We start from the raw sequence: 21,002 nt of genomic DNA, 5'->3' as shown, positions 1-21,002 counted from the left end.
GAAAAAGCAGTTTTTGAGAAGAAAAGTTGTGGTTGAAACTTATCGCAACCTCAGCAATACTTGGTAACATGAGGTTGTTGCCAGCAAAGAAAAGCAGAAACACACAGACAAATAAAATCTGTAAGACAAGTACCTCACTGGCAAAACCTTAAAAAGTGCATCCTGCCTAGTGTAGGGCACTGCATTCAGTCCAAGAAATGCATCAACTGGAACTTAAGGGAGAATAATGAAAATAGACTGAACACATCAAGTTAATGTAATTTTCCTGAACAGTCATATTTAGCAGACTTCAGATCAAAGGAGATGCAGCAATAGTTTCCTTATGCAGTTGCATAAGGAAAAGGTATGATAGCAGAAACAGTAATACTCTTAAACTGTAATAAGAAAGATTCAGGTTAATCTGTAGGGAACTACTTCTCAAATGAAGTGCAGTGAAGCGGTAGAACAGGTTACCTGGGAATATGGTGGAGTCTTCATCACAGATGAGAAGATAGCCCTCGTGCACACACACACACACTCTAGTTTTTACAGGGGATATAGGACAATGGAGTGAAAACTTCACAAGATCTCTTCCAGACTGTTCTGATTGTGTGCTAAGGAAGAGTATTTACATGGACCTATACTACAGGGTAGGCTTTTCTTCACGGCTGGCGCTCCAGAAGAAAGAGTGAAAAAATATATTAACGAACAAAAAGCACTGAAGAGTAGCGACGTCATCCCAGGTACCGTTTGCTTTCAGCTGTCCCATTCCTATCCTCTCCCCTAGGGACTTTTGTTGCTGGATGTTACTTCACTTTTTGATTTATTTCCAAAAAAGCCTTAGTGTTATGGCTGTTACTGAAGAAGCTCATTTCCAAGAAGGATGCTCCCAAAAGAGTCTGGAGGCATATCAAGATAAAATTGGAGGGAGAACTTAGTAATCACATAGTCTGAAAGAAGGTAAGGTATCAGTAAAGAAACACAACTAATATAAAAAGTTACTATTGGCACTGACAACCCATTCCCTTCTCACTGGCTTGGTTTAAATAAACAAACTTTTCTGAGTGCTTATTTCCTTATGGTTACTTGGATCTATGCAACAATACTGTCTAGAACAGATATTTCTCAAAAGCATATCAAACACATAAAACTTAATATATTATAACTTGATTTAAATAGTGTTGCTATATCAGGCATTTCCAAAATGCTGGGTTGGGGGGGGGGGGGGGGGGGTAAATTGCAGCATTGGTTTAACCTCTGCTGCTGTTCCCTTTGGTCATGAAATACTGAGAAAGGAGAATTTAAGAATGTCTAGTGGATTAAACAACTGTAGTATTCACAAATGAAACCTGTGGTTAATCACTAGCACCTGCAAGGGAAATACTACTGTCAAAAGAAATTACTTCAGGGGAATAATTTTACCAGCATCAGTGCAGGATTTAATTCATTCCAAGACAAATCATAGGATCTCAGAATTAGTCATAGGAGTCATTAAGTGTTCACTTACTTGAGAGAGGTTGTAAGAAAAGGGAATATTGCTTTAAGATACATAACCAAAGCTGCTGTTTTGCTTCTTCTGATTTTAACCTCTGCTTCCTTATAACAGCCTAGGGTTTTCCCCACATGAAGTGTAAAGCTGTGGGAAGCAGGTATCACCCATGGCATGTTCCTCCCAGACTGAGTTTTGTGATGGCCTTGGCCAAAACTCTGAAGATAACATGAGTAGAAGTACCAACAACCACCCTGGAAATGGGACAGATAAAAAGAGGACACCTGGACAGCAGTTATTCTTGGAACAGAGCCCTTTCAAACCTGAATTAATCAGCTCCTGCAGAGTTTCACTCCCAACTTACAATTAAATCAGAGATGCAGCATAAAATAGCAATATGGGGAAAGAATGGGAATGGTACTACATGGCTGATGTTTTGACAAGTTGCTATAAAGAGCGGCTTTTCCATGAGAGGGACAGTCCTTGTGTACTAGCTTAGCACACTGGTAGCTAGCTAAATGACTGGAAGAAGCCTCCTTCCTATAAGCCTCTCCCAGCAAAGGATGCAAAAAGGAGCCCACCATTGCAGCAGCTATCAGAGTCCTGCAGCACCAGGACCAAATCAGGTACCTTCACTTCTCCCAGCCATATAAGACCTCTCAAGTCTTGCCTACTTTTAAGGAATCCACCAAAGAGGTTCTTCAAGGTTACTCAAAAGGGCAGTTTGAAAGCAGTAACAGGTTTCTGCAAGAACTCTCATTAGTTAGATAGCTAGATTAGTGCACCTTCAAAATACCATTTTTCCTACCTTTTCTAGAGTCCCTCAGATTCCTATTTTCTCCTAAAACTGAGGGGGGAAAAGACAGCAAAAGGTCAAAAAACACAAGCTAGAAAATACACAAGCCAGCAAAAGATCCTGAAATATTAAATGCCTTTTATGAGAATGCAGCAACAAAATCAATCCACAAAGAAACTGCCATTTATTTTATTTTAAAACTGCTTCTCTGGGGATGCTGAACACAACAAAATTCAGCCAGTAGCAATAAACACAGGAATTTCCACGCACAAATCCAATTAATCCCATTTAAAATGTAACAACTGACTTGAGGAGAAAAGAGGCCAGAAAACAGGTACCCACACACTATAAATTCCAGGTAAAGACAACAAATGATATGATAAACATAAGAAACTCGTGGTAAACAGATTATTTTTATTTTTCCTGAAGGTTAGTTGCTCATCTTTAAGCCTCTGCCTCCCCACCATCAAAAAGGGATGCAACAAAAGTATGGGAGCCACAAACCAAAATATTTCATAGGGTCACTATGTAGTTACCTTCTTACCACATTTCTTTCCTAAGAACCTTCTGGTCAGTTAACATTTTGAAATGTTCTCTGTGAGAAAATTGGCCTAAATAAGCCTGGAAGGAAATTCTACTTGCCTCTTTCGTCACTCGAGATGCCTCATAAGTACCAGTCCTTCCAACTCAGCTTCCCAAAGACCACATGGTTAACAACATGAAAAGCAAGCACAGAATTATCCCAGTCCCTAAGTTGCCAAATATAAAGCAGAAGAAGGAGAGTAGAGGAAGGATAAATTATTAGAGTAATATCCAGAAAACAGAGCATGTGATTTTCTATCTTCCCTTTTTCTGCCACAGAAAAACCTGCTTTGTTTTATTATGGACTTAACAGACCAACATGTAAGAAATCAGTTCTAGGCTTTATTTTTTCTTACCCAGTGATAATCATGCTAAAAAAAAAAAAAAAAAAAAAAAAAAAAAAAAAAAAGAAAAAAAACCTGACCAACAAACCAAATCACCAAACCCCCGAAAAACTCTACAAGGCCAAAAGACCCCAAACCCCCAAACTAAACAGCACCTCCATTACAAACACACAGTAGGAGACAGATTTTAATCTTTTTGTTTCTCTGGCCTTAACACTTGTTTCTCTGGCCATAACACTTGATCATCTGGCAGAGACTCATGGAAACAGAGAGTTCCTGGGTGTGAATCCTTAATACCTCCTCTCAGCAACAAATCTCTCCCAGATGAGGATGCCATATTTCTATTAGCTGACAAAGTGAAGCTACTGAAGGTTTGTACATGTGTCTGTGCTTTGCTTCTTACAAATGCTTTTAAATATTCCAGATAACATTGCCAGTATATATTCATTTGATGAAGTAGTCATAGACCTGGAGAATAAGGAGTTACATCACTTCATTAATTTCCACTTCTCTTCTGGGAGCACATGCATCTAATAGTACAAAATATGTTGGCAGCATAATGCACTTCTGATATTCTCAATTACAGTGGGCTGCTCAGACTTTTTAGCAGAAGTGTAAATCAGAGTGGCATGAAGACAATTAGCTTTATTAAGTGGTGAGTTTCAGGAGAAAAGCCAGTCAGCTTCTCCGAAATCACCACTTCTAACTAAGAACATACCCTAATTCAGAAAAGAGGCAATTCTAAGAAAGGTAACAAATGCAGAAAAGGTTTTGTTTGAAACACATTTAGAAGTAGAAAACCCCAGTAGGAACTCCCAGACAGTTTTACAGCTACAAAGCATTGATCAAAGAAAAGGATTCAGGTTTACAAAGTTTCAAATGTTTACAAGTAAATAAGAACAAATCAGAATGCAATTCATCAGCGTATTGAGACCACTATCAATGAGAAGAAGCCAGACACTGCAGATCCTGGTTGGAGCACAGTTTCTATGTTTTGCCACTAACTGCAAGCATGGTGGGCCAGCCTTGGGTGGAAGCTGGTTGGAATTCTTTGTCACCATCTTAAGTTTAGACAGTGAGAGTAGTGGTCAGATGGAAAGGGACATGTGTGGACTCCGTTAAAAACTCACAATAGACATCACATTAGATGATGTCTATTCACATAGATGATGTCTAGATCACAACTGACATTCACAATAAACCTGATGGTTTGAGGCAGCCACCAATGCATAACTGACCTTGTAGTTAACAGAAATCACATAACTAGAAGGTTTTATGTAATTACCAGAGTACTTGTATTTTCAGGCAACATCTGACCTTTAGAATTTATCACAGATTACCCTGTTAAGAATCTGCCTTTAAGATTAAGAATAAAATAGCATGGCTACTGAAGCTATGGAACTAATATTCCTGTAACAGTACATAATTTTAGTGATAAGAACAAAATAAAACCCACTTAATTTGGAGCAGATGTGACCTATACAGCCTCCGCTGATAAGCAGACCCACTAAGATAAATCCACCAGTCATCAAATTTTCCATTCCAAAAGATAACATGGAATAATCTACGCAAAAGCACCACAATAAAATTAAGCACTGCAAAAAGAAATGTGTCCATACCTCATTTCACAATCACTTTCACATTTATTAAATTGAGCTACAGCTTTACGTTGGTACAACTCTCCTAAGAGAACAAGTCTAAACAGAGCAGGTGATTCTTCAAAAAACCAATAAAAATGGCACTTAGTATTTTTCAGTTATTTGGACAGACACATTAACAGGCAGCCCCCTGTAAACCCTTCTCAGAATCACCAATTCCAAGAACACTAATTAACAAAATCCTTTCAGCAAGAGAAATTCCAGCAGGAATGGGGAGCAAGAACATCTTAATGAGTCACATCAGAATTCTTGCTGAAAATAAGCATTGACAGAGTTTGCCTTTCTCTGCAAACCAATACATACAGACAAATGGAACCCCAAAAGAACCTCCAAAATCCCTCCTTTGAGGATTTAGAGCAGAAACTGCAATTCTGCTCACAACTGAGGACAGAGTAAAACAATCAAAACAACACACAAGCTATTAAAACAAGAGCTCTATCTAGCATAAACCAGTCACCCACAGAGGTAATACAGTCCCTCATTTCAGCATTCACTTCAGCACTGCCCTTAAATTCCTATGAAACACAGTCTCAAGAGGAAGGTTCTGTTAACCACAGCCTATAAATTCAAAACCAGGCAGATAAGCACAGAGGATACCAATACATTTTAATTGCATAGGCTTCAGAAATGCAGTTCAATTTACAGTTAATTTTGGTGACAGTTATATTGAAACCAAAGATTATCTGTATCTCTCTACATAATTAATAGTACAGTTTTTATGTGTTAACACAAAGAATTTTACAGAACTAATGAGATGTATTACATTGAGAAGTGCATCTGGCTGAATATTTGAAGTAGCAAGGAATATTCATGATTTTCTTGTGACAAGAGGTGGTTGCTTTGGTTTGGTTAGGTTGGGGTTTTGTTTTTACACTTTTGAGTTTTATACTTTCAGAGTAGATAGGAAATGCTATATATCAGTTTGACAACAGATATCATTGCTACGTTTTGGTTAAAAAAATTAAAATCACAGCAACAGAAAATAAAGAAACCAGATATTTAAATATAAATTATTTGGTTTGAAAACTACTAGCAAAATATAGGAAAGGAATAAGTGCACTACATATATATGTGCTCACTGAAACCTTTGGGATTCAATGCTGAGCTTCAGCTGCCTGACAAAGATGAAAAAATAAGGTCAAGACAGTCTACAGGCCAAAGGGGTAAAAGGTGTCAACACTTCTGCCCTTTGAGTACTGCAGACATCCTCGAAATTGGAAAAGGATGACCTGCTCGCTTTCAAGCTAAGTACCAGCATAAGAAACAAGAAATGAGACAAAGTATGCTATAACAGTAAACATACTACTTTTATAAGAAGAAAACTGAAGAAAAACCACCATCGATATTTATACAGTTAAATTTAAGCTTTTCACAATGCATCACTGTGAAGTAATTTTTTTTTCCTACATATACCCCTTTAGAATTTTAGTATTCTAATTCCTCCCTGTTTTAAAATAGGCCACTTCATTCTAGTATCAAGCAAATTATGCCTTTTGGTATGTGAAACAGTCTTCCTTACTTCCAATGAAAAGGAATGAAGAGCATTTATAAATTTCAAAAGTGGCTGGCATGACTCAACGGACACTTTAAGAAACTTGCCATCTATTATTCTGAAAGCAGCTAAAATTTTCAGCGCTTGAAATCAGTTTAAGACACTAATTATGAAGAAATGCACATCAAGACTAAATCCTCCCTTATTTAGCTCACTCCTTATTTAGAAAATGCCTCTTTTTCACTTTTGTCATCTTCCACTCTAAATTCCCCAAGGGTTCCTTAAGATATTAACAAAATCATCATCATCCACGATTCCAATGCTTAATCCTTCATAGTAATCTTCAAACTCAGAATAGGACACTTCATTGGGGTTGCTGCAGGACTCCCCTAATGTTTCTAGAAATGATGATTTAATTTCTTCTTCTGTAGCTTTGCCTGTGGAAGTATAGTTTTCCATTAAATACACTTTCAAGAACAGTGAATACATAGAATTTAACATACTTCAGGCAAGAAACTTTCAAATTTTAACTTGCAAATTTTCTTTTTGAACTAATACTCTGATTTCAGAATTAAGTCATTGGCTCACTTAATACCAGCTGCAGAAATCCTCTTATTTTAATAGCACAATCACAGCATTAACTATCAACAGAAACATGAGGCTAATTTCAACTAATTATGAGATCGTGAAGATTTTTTCTCTCAAATGACTGCAATAACTGAATAATGCATTTGTTAACTAGAATTTTAATTCTGAAATAATTCAAAAGCTCTCTTGTAATAAAGTATATGTTTTATATGCTTTCTGAAACATGCATATGTTTCACATGCAATGCAAGTTCAAAGCACTAGGAAAAACTTAAGATGCAAGTTTACATTCAAAAAGTGTTCTGCAATTTACGTGTGTGTTCTAGCGGCTTAAAGATTATACTCAACATGATTTCATAGCATTGAGAAAAAGGAAAAAAGGGAAAAAATGTAGCTTTATACTATTGGGAAAATTTCATGCAGAACATCCCCATGCCACTGTGTGTCTTCATTTGCTACCATTAAAATCACTGCCAATAGAAAACCCATCCATTCTTCTACAGGTAAAACATGAAAGGTCGGGACACTAGTGAGACTTTCACAATGACAAGTTGGGTACACAGAGATGTTATTTTAGAAACTGGCATATACATTTTTAAACTCCTACTTTTTCAATGGCAGAGTTTAAACATTTTTGAGAATCCTGAAAAAATAATGAAGAAACTGATATTTTCTCTGTAAAGGATGACAATCCTGTCCCAGAAATAACTGAATTTATTCAAAAGAAACTGTAAGTGCTGAGTATATTCAGTGTCAGTTGGAAGCCTCGCATATTTTGATGGAACACAGTAATATGAAAATGAAAGTATCCTCCTGAGTGAAAATTACTAGTATCATATGTGTCACTGATAACTTCCACATCCAAGCTGAGAAATAGCTGCTTAAATGTAATTCTACACATGTTGGGAAAGGAATTACTCTGTGTAGATGCAGTATTTTCAGCTTGATAAAAAGTAAGTGTTAAAACAGTATATATGTACTCCATTACTATTTATAGTCGTGTTCTAGACAGAACATTATAGGTCATCAGAGGAAAAAGGTTTTCCCTAACACCTCAAGTCTCAGCCAATATGAAAACACTTTGTATTTGCAACAGTTTCTGGATCTGGTATCTCTGCTAACAAGATGACTTCAGTAGTCACATTGCTGTTGTTCATGTGAATTACCTGCCAACACTAGAGGATGTTTCTTTGCACAGTAACATTTTCTGATATCTACCATAGGCACACTCCCAGTTTTGTTGAAATCTAGTTTCATATAAGCCTATAAAGGAAGAAAAAAAAAGTGGAAAGATGTAAAGATCAAATATACTTACTACCTAGCACATATTTTTAGATCTTGTGCAATGGATTATGTCAACTTACTGATTTTATGTAAGGCAGCAGATACCAGAAAATTACTCTAGAATATGTAGCTTCATGATTATTTTATTTCAAAGGCCTTCACATTAAATGTCCCCTCACCAACTCAAAAAAAACCCCTTGTCTTCTCTCCAAAATTTCTAGCTCATCCATAAAATCAGAAGTTAAGCTGCTTCCCTTCTGTCTTCTCCAATTAGATATTCTTGCATCCTTCTGACAGAGGCCTCAACGCAGCCTTTTCAGCACTAACAGCAGCTTCATTTCAGTTTACTCAAATACACATTGCTCAGTACAGAAGGCTATGAGAGTCAGATCCCCCATTATCAAAAGTATGAAAGAATATGGCATTTTTCTTGATTTTGGTATCTAGTCATTACTCTGTTGGCTGGTTTGTAATCAGCGTTTCATACTGCAAATGGCTCTACATTACATTATAGATGTATAACAAGGGGCATTTCAAATACAAGAAGTCTCAGAAATATAATGACTACATTTGTAGATCTCAAAGGAGGAAAGTATTATTGCCTCCTATTTTAGACACTGGGGGGGGGGGGGGGGAGGGAATCTGCGTACAGATACAGTGATCTGCCAAAATAAGGAAACAGACTTCTGGAAGAGATATTTTCAGGGTGCCAGATGCTTTATACACTGCACCAAAATGTAAGAATACCACACATACGCATAAACTCAAAATAATACAGGAATCAATTCTAGAGTTTAGAATTAACTAATTCAATAATGAAACAGCATGCAGTACCTTAATCTACATTTATTTTAATAAACTCATTGAAACCGTAAATAGTCAATTACTAGATGCACATAATAAACAGTAATGCACAAGGAATAATGCACAACAACAACAAAAAACCCAAACAACAAGAACATGAGTAACTAACTCCAAAGTTAAACTGCAAAGTATTACAATTAGAATATCTGCAACAACACTCACTTTTCTTACAAACGTTTTTCTGTATTCATTCATTTCTCCAAATGCGGCACGAGTAAATTCTCCATAGTCGACTTTACCACTCTTGCTTTCATCAAGAATAAGCCATAGGGATTCAAAGGCCTGCAATTTAAAAATATTTTGCCAAAGTTCTTCTCTATGTCCTAGAATAAAACAATCGCTATAATATAAAATTACAGTATTACCACAAGAAAAGAACTGAATGCAGAAACGCCACTATACCACAAGGGAGAAAGGGGGGCAAACTTGGGAAAAACAGCTATTAAACCATAGACTTAAGCAAAGAAAATAAGTGATTCCATCAATTTAAGTAAGATAAAATGAGAGATCACAGTTTCAGCTAGACTTACCCCTTCAGGAATTTCCAAATGGAATCGTTTTAGAGCTTCTTTAAAGGCTTCCTGAGAGAGAAAACCATTTCTGTTCTTGTCTACTTGTCGGAAATACTTTCCTATGCCTGTTATAACCCGAACTCCTCTTTTACTTAGTGTCTCTCTGAGTATACCTGAAGATTTAGAGAAATAGAGGACACAACGTTTACCTGAAGTTAGCCACTTGCTATGGAGTTGATACAGAAGTAAAGAAAACTGGAACTACTTATGATACTGCTGGCTAAAATTACATATCTATGCATCCAGGCTCGTTTTTGATGAGATAATGTCAGTTCAAAATTATCAGTTATTTAACATTTGAGTAGTAATCATATGAAGCAGCAGCAACATCTAACAAAACTTTTGAGATCACAGAAGAAATGGCTATCACGTTCTATATGCTCAGATTATACAACTTCTTATTGCTGCTAGAACTCATTACATACCATGATTCAAAATACAATTTAGGAACACTACTTGGGTAATACAAACATGCCATTATGGGACACAGTTGCTCCTTCATTGTACAAATATGTTAAATACACATGGGAACAATTATAAATATAAGTAATTGTTCCAAAATTATACGCAGAAAACTATTTCTATGACAGCCTTGTCAAAATCTTTAGATAGCAGGTTTTCTTTAAGGATATCAAAGTTTCTCATCATACTCTATTAACATAAGACATATGCTATTATCATATTTATCTTCAAATTACTCGTATCTACAATTATAAAGCAAAATAGGTGGGAGGGTGAAAGAAGGAAGATTTTTCCAGTGAGGTTCAAACTCAGATGTATGTTAAAAGATGTCTTGAAGTATACGCATGTAACTTTCTTCTAGACCACATCTGCAAATTTTTAATGTAATCAGATAATTAAGAAATCCATTTGTGTCTATTATGTGAGGGGAAAAAAATGCACTAATTAAAAGATCAAACAATATCCCTGATTATTAGTCTAACAATTTTTCTAAAATTAAATATCCAAGCAGATTTTAGTGACCAAAGAGTGTTTGCTTAAAAAAAGGTTTAGCTAATGACAGTAAATAGTGGAGATTCTACAAACTGGAAGCTGTTCAGTTTCACAGATTTTGTTGCCCACAGTTTACAAAGGTAACAACACACCACTTCATGCACATCTTTCCATAATTTTAAACACAAAGCTATGTCTTTGTCCTAAAGACTGTAGGTAGAATCCTGGTAACATTTATTTACATATTCCAAGCTATCCTACTCAATTATACTCACATATTTTAATAAGCATAATTGAACACTATCAGAAAAAAAAAAAACCAAAAAAAAAACCAACCAAACACCGAAGAACAATACTTACCAATGTGTAGAAATAATGGCCAAAAGAAATATCTGGCACAAAATTAACTGAAGAAATTAGAGTGTTTTTTAACTTAATGACACTTCAACATAGAATCAGTGTTATGTTTCAGCATTTTTTTTAGAGATTATGTCAACGCAGAGATTAATATTTTATTGATTACATTCACAGTTATTCTATAGTGAATCCACTACTGTTAGCCAGACTGTTTATTTAAAGAAAGAGAGAAGAGAAAGTATTCTTATGATTGATTTATGCTGGTATCAGATTCTACCAATATTCTGTTAAATATCTATATTTTGTCCAGTTTCATTTATGCTAGTAAAAACTTTATAACGTCAGTATTGGTCTTTGCATTGAGCTGTAGAGATACAGAATTTAAGATTAAATGGGTCCTGGTAGACACAAACCTTGAATCTTATTGAAAACTTTGCTGTCATCGATGACTTGCTGAGAACACTCTTGCTTGAATTCCATAGAAGCTCTAAAATAATAAAAATTAACATAGATTGGTGAAATTAAATGAAATATTACTGAATTCAAAACAATTGTAGTAAAAACCATGCTGAATATTATACAGGTAGTTTAAGAATTAAATATAAGCACAGGATCCAATTCCTTGAGTTTGAGATGGCACACACAAAAGTCCTTGCTGAATAGGTGCAGATATGCAGATATTCCTTTCTGACAATACTGCATTCACAGCTCCTCTACTAATTCATGAATCATGGATAATTCCTTCTGTGTCTAAAATCGCCAGAAATTCACTTCAACATAGTCCTAATCTTCAACTCAGATCACTGGAAGAGTTTTTTAAAGCAACTATATTTTCCCGTTGGTAACTAAATGGACATGAGGTAGCTACAATCTCTCTTCAGAAGATACATAGCAAGGGTGTCAAGCACAAGCTGCATTAGTGTATTTTAGGTGTGATCTAGGAATTATGGTTTTGTGTTTTGTCTGGCAAGTAACCTACTGAGAAGGGCTTCCCAGAAGCCTCCATTAGAAATTATTGTAAAGGTTGACGAAAAAAATATTGTGGAAAAACAAAAAGAAAAAAGTCTTGCAGTTATTTAATAGGAATAGGAAAACAAATGGAAAGGAACTACTATCAGCTTTGAGCTGCTTGCTCATCAGTGCTTTACCATGGACTACTCCTCCTTCTGCTTTCTGAGGCCAAAGACTTACCTCCCTGTTGCCTATTAAGACTCTTCATCTCCCCTTTGGGTACCTCCCATTATGAAGTCCCTAAAAGTTTGCCCATATGAAACCACCTAAACTGGAAAGTCAGCGACCACCTACAGCAGACAGCATACTCTCTCTAAAACACATGAACAAGAAGATTCATGGCTTGTGACAGAATGGCATAGGTGTTCCTGAAAGCCTAAAACTGGCCTTCTGGACTGTACCTGGGTAGGATTCTCAGTGAGTACAGTAATGAAGATAACAGGACTTGAGAGTTATGCACCAGAGAACACAAAGTTCAATAACACCCCTGTTCAGAAGAAAAAGATAGACTTCACAGTCTGAAATTTTAGTCACTAATGGAAAGAACACAAACTATAAAAAAAAAAAAGAAAAAAAAGAAACAAAAGAAACAATCTGTTCCACCACAGGTAGCAGAAAATTCCAAAAAGACCAGTGAGCAGGTGGTCTTCCTGGAGCCTTAAGAGATTACACTGGATCAATTTCAAATTTCACAAGTGTAAGATTAGCAACAAATGAAAGAAAAAGCTGTTTACCAGAACAACAGACTTCTGAGATGTAAAATGTCTTACATAAACCATCTGAAATTAAATTATATTGTGTTTTGCTTCGTGGAGACCTTGCATAGAGGGAACAATTAGCACTAAGCATCATACAACTAGGTATTTATATAATCAATTAAATCTGAATTTACTGCTTTATGTACTGCTAGCTGACTATGGCTCCTTTGCAAAACTTTCAATGTAAAGGGACTTTAAAGTGAATATTATCATAATTGAGAACAAGCTTCATGTGTCTGAACACTTGCAGAAACAAAAGTAACAGTTGTGCTAACAGAAGTACTCTATCTACAAAGATACTGAATGTATTTAACTGAGATTCTGTTACTGCTGCTCCTAGTCAAGAAGGGATTGAAGCATCCAATACATGAGGAACGCCAGAACTGTTTAGCCTGGAGAAGAGAAAGACTGAGGGATCTTATCAGTGTATATAAATACCTGACCGGTGGGAGTAAAGACAACTGAGAGGGGTTCTCCTCAGTGGAGCCCAGTGACAGGACCAGAGGCAATGCACACAAACTGAAACACAAGTGTTTCCCTCTGAACATCAGGAAACACTTCTGGACTGAAAGGGTTATTGAACACTGGAATACATTTGCCCACAGAAATTACAGTCTCCATCGTTGGAGATATGCAAAACCAAAACTGGATGCAGCCCTGTGCAACCTGCTGTAGTAAGCCCTGCTCTGAGCAGGGAGGTTGGACTTGATGCCCTCTTGGGGTCCCTTTGTGTGATTCCATGATTTTATGAAAATTTCTACCTTGTAACATCTGCTACCGGCTAACACTCCTCACCAAAATTTGAGCAATCAAGCTCTGACTGTATTTCCAGCACTTTTAAGTAACTGCCATATACAAGCAACACAGCAGTGTGACAAATTTTATACTGAAATTTTATTTGTGCTACGAACCAGTACACTCACAGGAAAAGCCAGAAACCCCACAGAAAGATGCTTTATTCCCTAGACAGTTTACTTCAGTATACATACTGAAATAATACCTTCAAAATTAACACATACTCAAAAGATCAACCATTCGCCTAATCATGGGAAAATTATTTAAGAGGCCCCCATCTTTCAAACTATGGAACAATATAATTTACTAAAACCTATTTTGAAAGAATAGGTGCAGAAATCCTGTCCCAGTGCCCAAAGTCTTCAACATGTGGCAAACATGTGGTTCTGGAAAAATGAAAGGATAGGAAGAAAGGGGAAAAAGAAAGTGAAAAAGAAAAAATAAAAAGCAAAACCTCCAATCTTTCCCCTGCCTGTGTTCAGACACTTGCATTATCATAAAAGGGCTGGTGCACCTCTCCTATGAAGAGAGGCTGAGAGAGTTGGGCTTTTTCAGCCTAGAGAAGGCTAAGGAGAGGCTTTTGAGTATCTAAACAGGGCCTACGAGAAATCTGGAGAGGGACTTTTCACAGGGTCATGTCATGACAGGACAAGGGGTAATAGCTTTAAACTGAAAGACAGGAGATTTAGGTTAGAGGCAAGGAAGAAATTCTTTACTGCGAGGGTGGTGAGACACTGGGACAAGTTGACCTGAGAATTTGTGGTGGCCCCATCCCTGAAAGTATTAAAGGCCAGGTTGAATAGAGCTCTGAGCAACCTGGTCTAGTGGGAAGTGTCCCTCCCCACCAGGGGGGTTTGAGCTACATGATCTTTAAGGATCCTTCCAACCAAAACCATTCTATGATTCTATGAGTGATACAAGCTTTTAACATAAGCTCCACGAAAGATTCAATAATAGTATTGTTGATGACAAAAAAAAGCATTTTCTCCCAAACACAGAATTTTAGGTCATCATACAAGTTTCAGTATTTGTATGTAAAAATGTCTGACTTCAAAGCAAGACAGTTTCATAATTCTTATATTAAAATTAATCGTTCTAGAAAATTACTGAATTACACTCATATATTACTAATGTCTCTAACAACAGCCTGAATATATTTTTATTTAGCAATATGAGTAGTAAGATATTAGAAGCTCTTATTATAAAAAATGTTTTTTGCTGAAGGAAGGAAAGGTAATTTGAAAACCAGCTGCACTTACTTTAGAGAATCCATAGCTGCTTCATCAATACTTATCACACGAAGGGTGAAAACTGGGTTCTGTTTAACACTTTCTGGAAGGTTATGATCAGCACTTCGGAAAGTTAGGTTAGCTCCCTGTTGGTAAAGCATACAATGATTTATAGAAAGATTGTGTATTTTATAAAATACATTCTGCAAGACTTCCAAGCCATTGTTAAAGGCCTTGGTATGAAATGATGAAAAGGTCTAGCTAAGGTCAGTTAACCTTTTTAAAAGAGCTTTTCTAATACTAAATAAAAACAGCTGCAGGCTCCAAGATGACACATTATTCTCTAGGTACCAGTTTGTCTAGTAAGAGGGCCTACTGTTGCCTAATCTATAGATGAGAAAGAAAGAGACTACAGATACCTCAGCCAGGCTCTACTTTTCAATTTTTACTTTTCCTTTCATCCTTATGAGATCTTGCTGGACCACAGAAGAGAGTCACAAAAGGTGCCACATTGATTCCATGACAGTGAAATTCTCAGACTAGAAGAAACCCTCTACAGTTACTTTCAATAGCTTAAAATCTTACTTGAGATAAACAACTGAAAAGTAGCCTTCCCAAAATTCAAATTGCTGCAAGATACACATAACAATAAATAAATTAAAAAACCCCAAAAACCTTAAAACTTTAAAAAGTAACTTCAGCCTCCATACCATAAAGTAATCTATTACATCTTGGAAACTCTTATGTCATAGCCACATGTAAATAGTTAGGATTAGGCAGCTCATAAGTCTAAAAAGTAACGCTTTCTTCTTTTACTTTCAATACTTTTACTTTCAGTACTTCATTCAAAAATGGTTTTTACACTAAAGATTTGCAGGAGAATGTGAAGAACTCAGTGGAAACACTCTGTACTTGAGAAATTGCTCAAGTACTTACAAATCAGGAGCACTTAACCCACTACAGAAGTACATCAGTACAGAAGATGCAGTATGATTTGTACTCAGTCATTAGACTAGCAGGTAGATGAAGTTTACCATTGTTTCAAAATTTTTCTCTAAACAGCTGGTGCTAAACATTTTCAAGGTTTAGGTTAACAACACCCTTCAATTTTGTCGTGATTAAAAAATATTTAATCATTGCCTCCTGTCAAAAATGCCAGCAGACCTTGCAAAGATTACTGATTTTTAACAAGTACTTTGGTCTACTTCAAAACTCTCCTTCCCGAGTTGTTCATCTTCCCCCCCCCCACAAAAGGTCTCCACTGTCTGCAGTCTTGTACCCTCTAGTGGGAAAATTGCAAACTACAGCTTAATATAAAAACAAAAATGTCTAAAACGTGGGACAGCAAAACAATCCAGAACCCTGAAAATTCCTAATTGGAAAATGTAACTGAGGGGAAAAACTTTAGGTGTTCCCTGAAACCTAAATCACAATTTTCAACTTGAATATCTAAATATTACTCCCAAATCCGTAAGTTGCCTTACATGCAGCAGAACACTTACAATATAGAAGTCACTAAGATCATAAGCTTTCTCCTTCTTTTGTCCACGCTGATGTTGATAAACTCCCTTCTGAATGAAAGGCAAGGCATTTGTTCTGTGAAATAATTCAAAACTGCTATTAAAACAATTGAATTTATTTAAGTTTCTTAGATACAGTGGAAAATGTTTTCTAAAGCCTTTAAAAAAAAAAATAATTTATCCTACCTATTTTTTCCAAACTGCCGAAATTCATACACAGTAAGGGATCTGTCACATGCAAAAAAAAATCCAATCAACTCTCTACAAGCATCACGACCATTTCTAGAAGGAAAAGTGAAAAGACCCTTTATGTTTTTGCATCTACATAAATACAATTTAACCCAAATAAAAACAAAATTGTTTTGAAATATTAATTTAATTGCCAGTGTTGCATATTGCAAAATCTTATTCTTTGACAGAGGCACCTGGCTATCTTCCCTAACCCATCATGGACTTCAACATCTGGATTTGGAGACATGTTTTAATGCAATATTCCATTCTCCATAATGTTAAAAACACTTTTCAAGGCTTCAGGCTTTAGTGTACCAATGTAATTTTCAGTTGTCAACTAAAGGATTACTTACACCAGGACTCTGCATTTACTGAGGCACATGAAGCTATGTGGCTGAATCCCCAGTTATACCTAACAGCTATACAGCTCACTTCTTCAGAAAAATGACACTTGCAGAGATGAAGAATTTTTATGCCACCGCTACTCAATTCAGAGCACTTTCAAAAATGTCCTAAACGTGAAAGTCTAATGCATAAGGAGTTACAAACAAGACACAAAGCCATCCTTTCCATTCACATCAGTTGCCACATACTAAGACAAGGCTATGCCCTGGTTTTGGCTGCGATTGAGTTAATTTTCTTCCTAGTAGCTCATACTACTAACTTAATTTTCTTCCTAGTGCTGTGGTTTGGCCTTGGTCTGAGAACAATGCTGATAACATACCACTGTTTTAGTTGTTGCTAAGTAGTCCTTACTCTGGATGAAGGACTTTTCAGTGTCTCATACTCTGCCATTGAGGAGGGACACAAGAATCCAGGAGGAAGCAGAGACAGGACACCTGACTCAAACTAGTCAAAGGGGTATTCCATACCACAGTGCATCATGCCCAGTATATAAACCAGGGGGGGAGTTACCCAGAAAAGCAGATCACTGCTTGGGTCAGGCTAGGTATCGGTCAGTGGTGGGTGGTGAATAATTGTGCATTACTTGCATTTGTTGTTTTTCCCTTTGTCCTTTTAGTTTTATATTCCCTCCCCTTGTTACTTCCCTTACCACTAGTAGTAGTAGTTTTGTATTATGCGTTAGTTACTGGACTGTTTTATCTCAACCCATGGGATTTACATCCTTTCAATTCTCCTTCCTATCTCTGCCTGGGCCAAGGGCAGGGAAAGGGAGGGTGAGGGAGTGGCTGTGTGGTGCTGAGTTACCAGCTGGGTTTAAACCATGACAGGCTAAAATAATTTTTCATCAACTAAGGAGCAACAGCTAAGAGCACTATTTTAAACAGCCCCTGTGCTAACTGTCCTACATGGAGCTATGGATATGATGGTAATGTAACATTATTTATGCATGTCGATATTCTGCAACAGGACTGTAAAGCCACTTTGTACCACCCATGTCAAAATTTGTATTATACGCTTATGCATATATATATATATATACACACACAGAGCACATACTTTCTTCTAAACAGAGAACAGAAACATTCAGTGCAATTGATTAGTTCAGGAGAGTAAAGATCATCATTCATAAAATCATAGAACTGAAAAGCTTCACAGAATTTTTGATTACCTCGATATAATCCTACTATCAAAGCGTAACTTGTTAGAGAGCATGTTTTCAGTTAATCCTGATTTGGTCCGTATTCTGTCAAAACAATGCAGCATGTTAATGATACCTATGTGCTCACAGAGAAACCTTACATAAAAAGCAACTGTTTCAAAACAGCAAAAAATGTGAAATGCAGTATCCTTGGCAACGGGCTGAGATGATCTTGCATAGTTGAATTAAAAAGCAATTCAGACTTGTAACGTGGAAGGTGTTCTGTAATTATATATAGTGAGAGTACATTCACAGAAAGCAGAGATATGAATGGGATATTTTGTTTACACACATTTATATAAAGAATTAAACCTTTGCCAATCAATGTACTTTGCACAAATACTAAGTGTGGCTACTTTACCAACCTATATATTTCATACTTGGACATATGACTAGTTCAAGACACAGAGATTTGTCCATGTGATGGATGTAAGAGATTGAGACTGGTTTTCTTGTCCTCTTCTTTTTTTTTTGAGAATACGAGGATGACTTTTTACTGAGAAAGACTTTAGAGCAGGATGTTAAAATGTACAAAGCAGAGGTGTTTGCCTGCATGCTGAGAAGGATTAACGCAACAAAACTCGCACCTGCAGATTCCTTTATCTTAACGATCACAGTGTTTTCTCAGTTTTCTTAAGCCCCTGGAATTACTGTTTCAATGCTCACAGGCCAGGAATGACATTTAAACGTCAATATAGCTAATTACTGCAGCAAAAAATCAGAACATGAAAGAAAAGTATGATTACATTGTGAAGATCTACATTATCATTTAAGGATGCATATTTATGCAATTTTATGCACCTCAGAAAAGGAATCTCTAAAAGGGTATGACAAGATTGCAAGCATTCAACAGCTCAGAAAAGGCTGGCAAAACCCTGTGGTATCAACATAAGCTTAAGAATGTTCTCCCAGGTTTTATAAATCCTGTGAATCAATCATTATACACAGAGAATCCACATGAAAAAGTCCCAGTAGGCAATTATAAGTATGGGAAGGCTACAAAAAAGGCATCACATGGAGCTGGTGATCCAAGCCAGAAATAAAACACCCAGAAAAGCAAACAGACTTTTCAGAGCCCAGATTAGTAAAAAATACAGCAGGAAATGTATTTTGCTAGAGAAAACTTACTTTGTTTCATGCAGTGTTCTCTTTCTAAGACGCATCGGTGCTGTCCCAGTTAGAAGAAGTCCTTGAGCTTCCTTGTAAACATCACCAGGCATGGACTGCTCTGGATCACTTATAACAGCTCTGACCAGAAAGAGCAGGGAGAAGCCTCTGATTATTAGTAAGTTTGAATTTCAGATCTTATATATTCTTACTCAAGAAAGAAAAAAAAAAAAAAAAACAAAACAAAAAAACCCCACAAGAATAACACTGCAATAAAATCTTGGGAGTTATCCATTAAGCTGGCATAAATTTGTGGGTGTATTTTTTTGTTCTTACCAATTCTGAGGTCTATTGCTCTAAATCAGTTATATCCAATAATATTCTATATAGTATGTACATAGAAAACCAAATCTTGGGGTTACAGAAGGTGTTCTTTTCCTCGCTTCCACTATTTATGTAAATATTCCACCAGTGACATTCTTTATCTATGTGTCCCTCCAAGATCAGTGACAGCAGATTTTGTCTGGCAGCCGATTACTAGTACTGGCCAGTGACATCATCCAACAAAAACATTGACACTTCCTCTCACAAAGTACTCCCCACACTCCCACTAAGCAGCAAATAGATTCATTGGTTTCTGAGTAATTTGATATTCTCTGTACCAATTTAATAAGTTAACAAAAGAAGACATCCTTTAAAAAGAAATTAGATTGAAATAGTTCAGAGAACTAAAGAGTAATTTTGCACTGCTAATACAGCTTCAGAAACTTGCTCTCTGATCTATGGAGATCCATCTCTGTACCCATCAGTTACACTGATTTAACTGTGACATTGGCTCTACTAAAAAAAAAATCATAGAAAAGAAAAACCTCAAAACACCTTTGTGTTTCCTTTAATAGATTTTTTTCATGCAACAGTTTTGAACTAATCTTCTCCGATTAACATCCTGCTCTCAGATACCAATTTGTTTGGCAGTACTGGCACAGTTATATTTGGAACATAAACAGAGAGGTTTCTTAAATTAAAAAGATCATCCTGATGCAGCTGCAGCACTCCTGAATATTGTTTTGACATTGACAGCAGAAGGGTTCAGAACAGCAGAAGGAATGCATGGGAAAAAGTAAGACAAAGCAGCTGAAGGAGGTTAAGCACAGAATGAACATCCGTGATCCAAGATGCACAAACTGGTGTTTAATCCAAAGAAGAACTGAAACACTTCAACACAACCAGCACATTTTTAAGATAATGCTGGTAATCATCTAATTCAAATCAACTGCTTTACCTATACCTTTGTAGAGATATGGGACAAGCATTTCTTTGAAAGCTGGGGACTTCTGCACTGAACATTTCCGTATTTTAAATCCTGCTACATTGTCACTTGGAATTTAACATTGTGTTTCATGACAATCTTGTTTCTTCAGGCAGTTTTCTTCAAATCTCAGCTTTTAAATAGTGTAAAAAACCAGACTTTTAAACAGTAAGAGGTCATTTGAATTGCAGTTGAAATGATAATGAAATAATAAAATGGTGAAGTGTAGCAATATTTCAACCTTGAAGTCTTAAGATCTAATGGGCTATACATCAGTACAGATGACTACAGAGACTAAGCACAGGATGCAACATACTGTAGAGCTACCCACAGATAATTTTTACCAAGGGTAAGGTAACATGAAGCTGATTTAAACTAGCCTGTACCATCCTATATTGCTGTAATCAGACAACTTGGATAAAGCCCTGAATTGCTAAAGCATGCTTAAAAAGGAGAACAAGTTTATGGGAATAATAATAAC

The 21,002-nt window shown here is 36.4% G+C and overlaps 1 protein-coding gene across 9 annotated transcripts in view; it reads right to left on the bottom strand.

Moving 5' to 3' along the window:
- Positions 1–5,693: 5,693 nt before the first annotated feature.
- CAPS2 (calcyphosine 2) overlaps positions 5,694–21,002 on the bottom strand; it is a 32,175-nt gene continuing 16,866 nt past the window's right edge. For 4 of the 9 annotated variants that reach the window (XM_061369430.1, XM_061369424.1, XM_061369427.1 and 1 more), the window contains 10 exons: positions 19,234–19,353; positions 18,076–18,150; positions 16,458–16,553; positions 16,254–16,365; positions 14,782–14,897; positions 11,372–11,445; positions 9,606–9,760; positions 9,238–9,357; positions 8,094–8,190; positions 5,694–6,777 (listed from right to left, as the gene is read on the bottom strand). In XM_061369430.1, the coding sequence (XP_061225414.1) occupies positions 6,602–6,777; positions 8,094–8,190; positions 9,238–9,357; positions 9,606–9,760; positions 11,372–11,445; positions 14,782–14,897; positions 16,254–16,365; positions 16,458–16,553; positions 18,076–18,150; positions 19,234–19,353 (1,141 nt within the window). In that variant the 3' untranslated portion in view covers positions 5,694–6,601. The remainder of the gene's footprint in view (positions 6,778–8,093; positions 8,191–9,237; positions 9,358–9,605; positions 9,761–11,371; positions 11,446–14,781; positions 14,898–16,253; positions 16,366–16,457; positions 16,554–18,075; positions 18,151–19,233; positions 19,354–21,002) is intronic. The other 5 variants (XM_061369426.1, XM_061369428.1, XM_061369429.1 and 2 more) reach the window with 5 other exon arrangements.

The sequence above is a fragment of the Neopsephotus bourkii genome, unplaced genomic scaffold (genome assembly GCF_033783945.1).
Source record: "Neopsephotus bourkii isolate Nb327-2 ecotype Australia unplaced genomic scaffold, CSIRO-AGI_Nbou_v1 NB_1493, whole genome shotgun sequence".
Taxonomy (NCBI): domain Eukaryota; kingdom Metazoa; phylum Chordata; class Aves; order Psittaciformes; family Psittacidae; genus Neopsephotus; species Neopsephotus bourkii.
The sequence above is the reverse complement of the archived record's forward strand: the minus strand, read 5'-3'. Positions and strand labels throughout refer to the sequence as shown.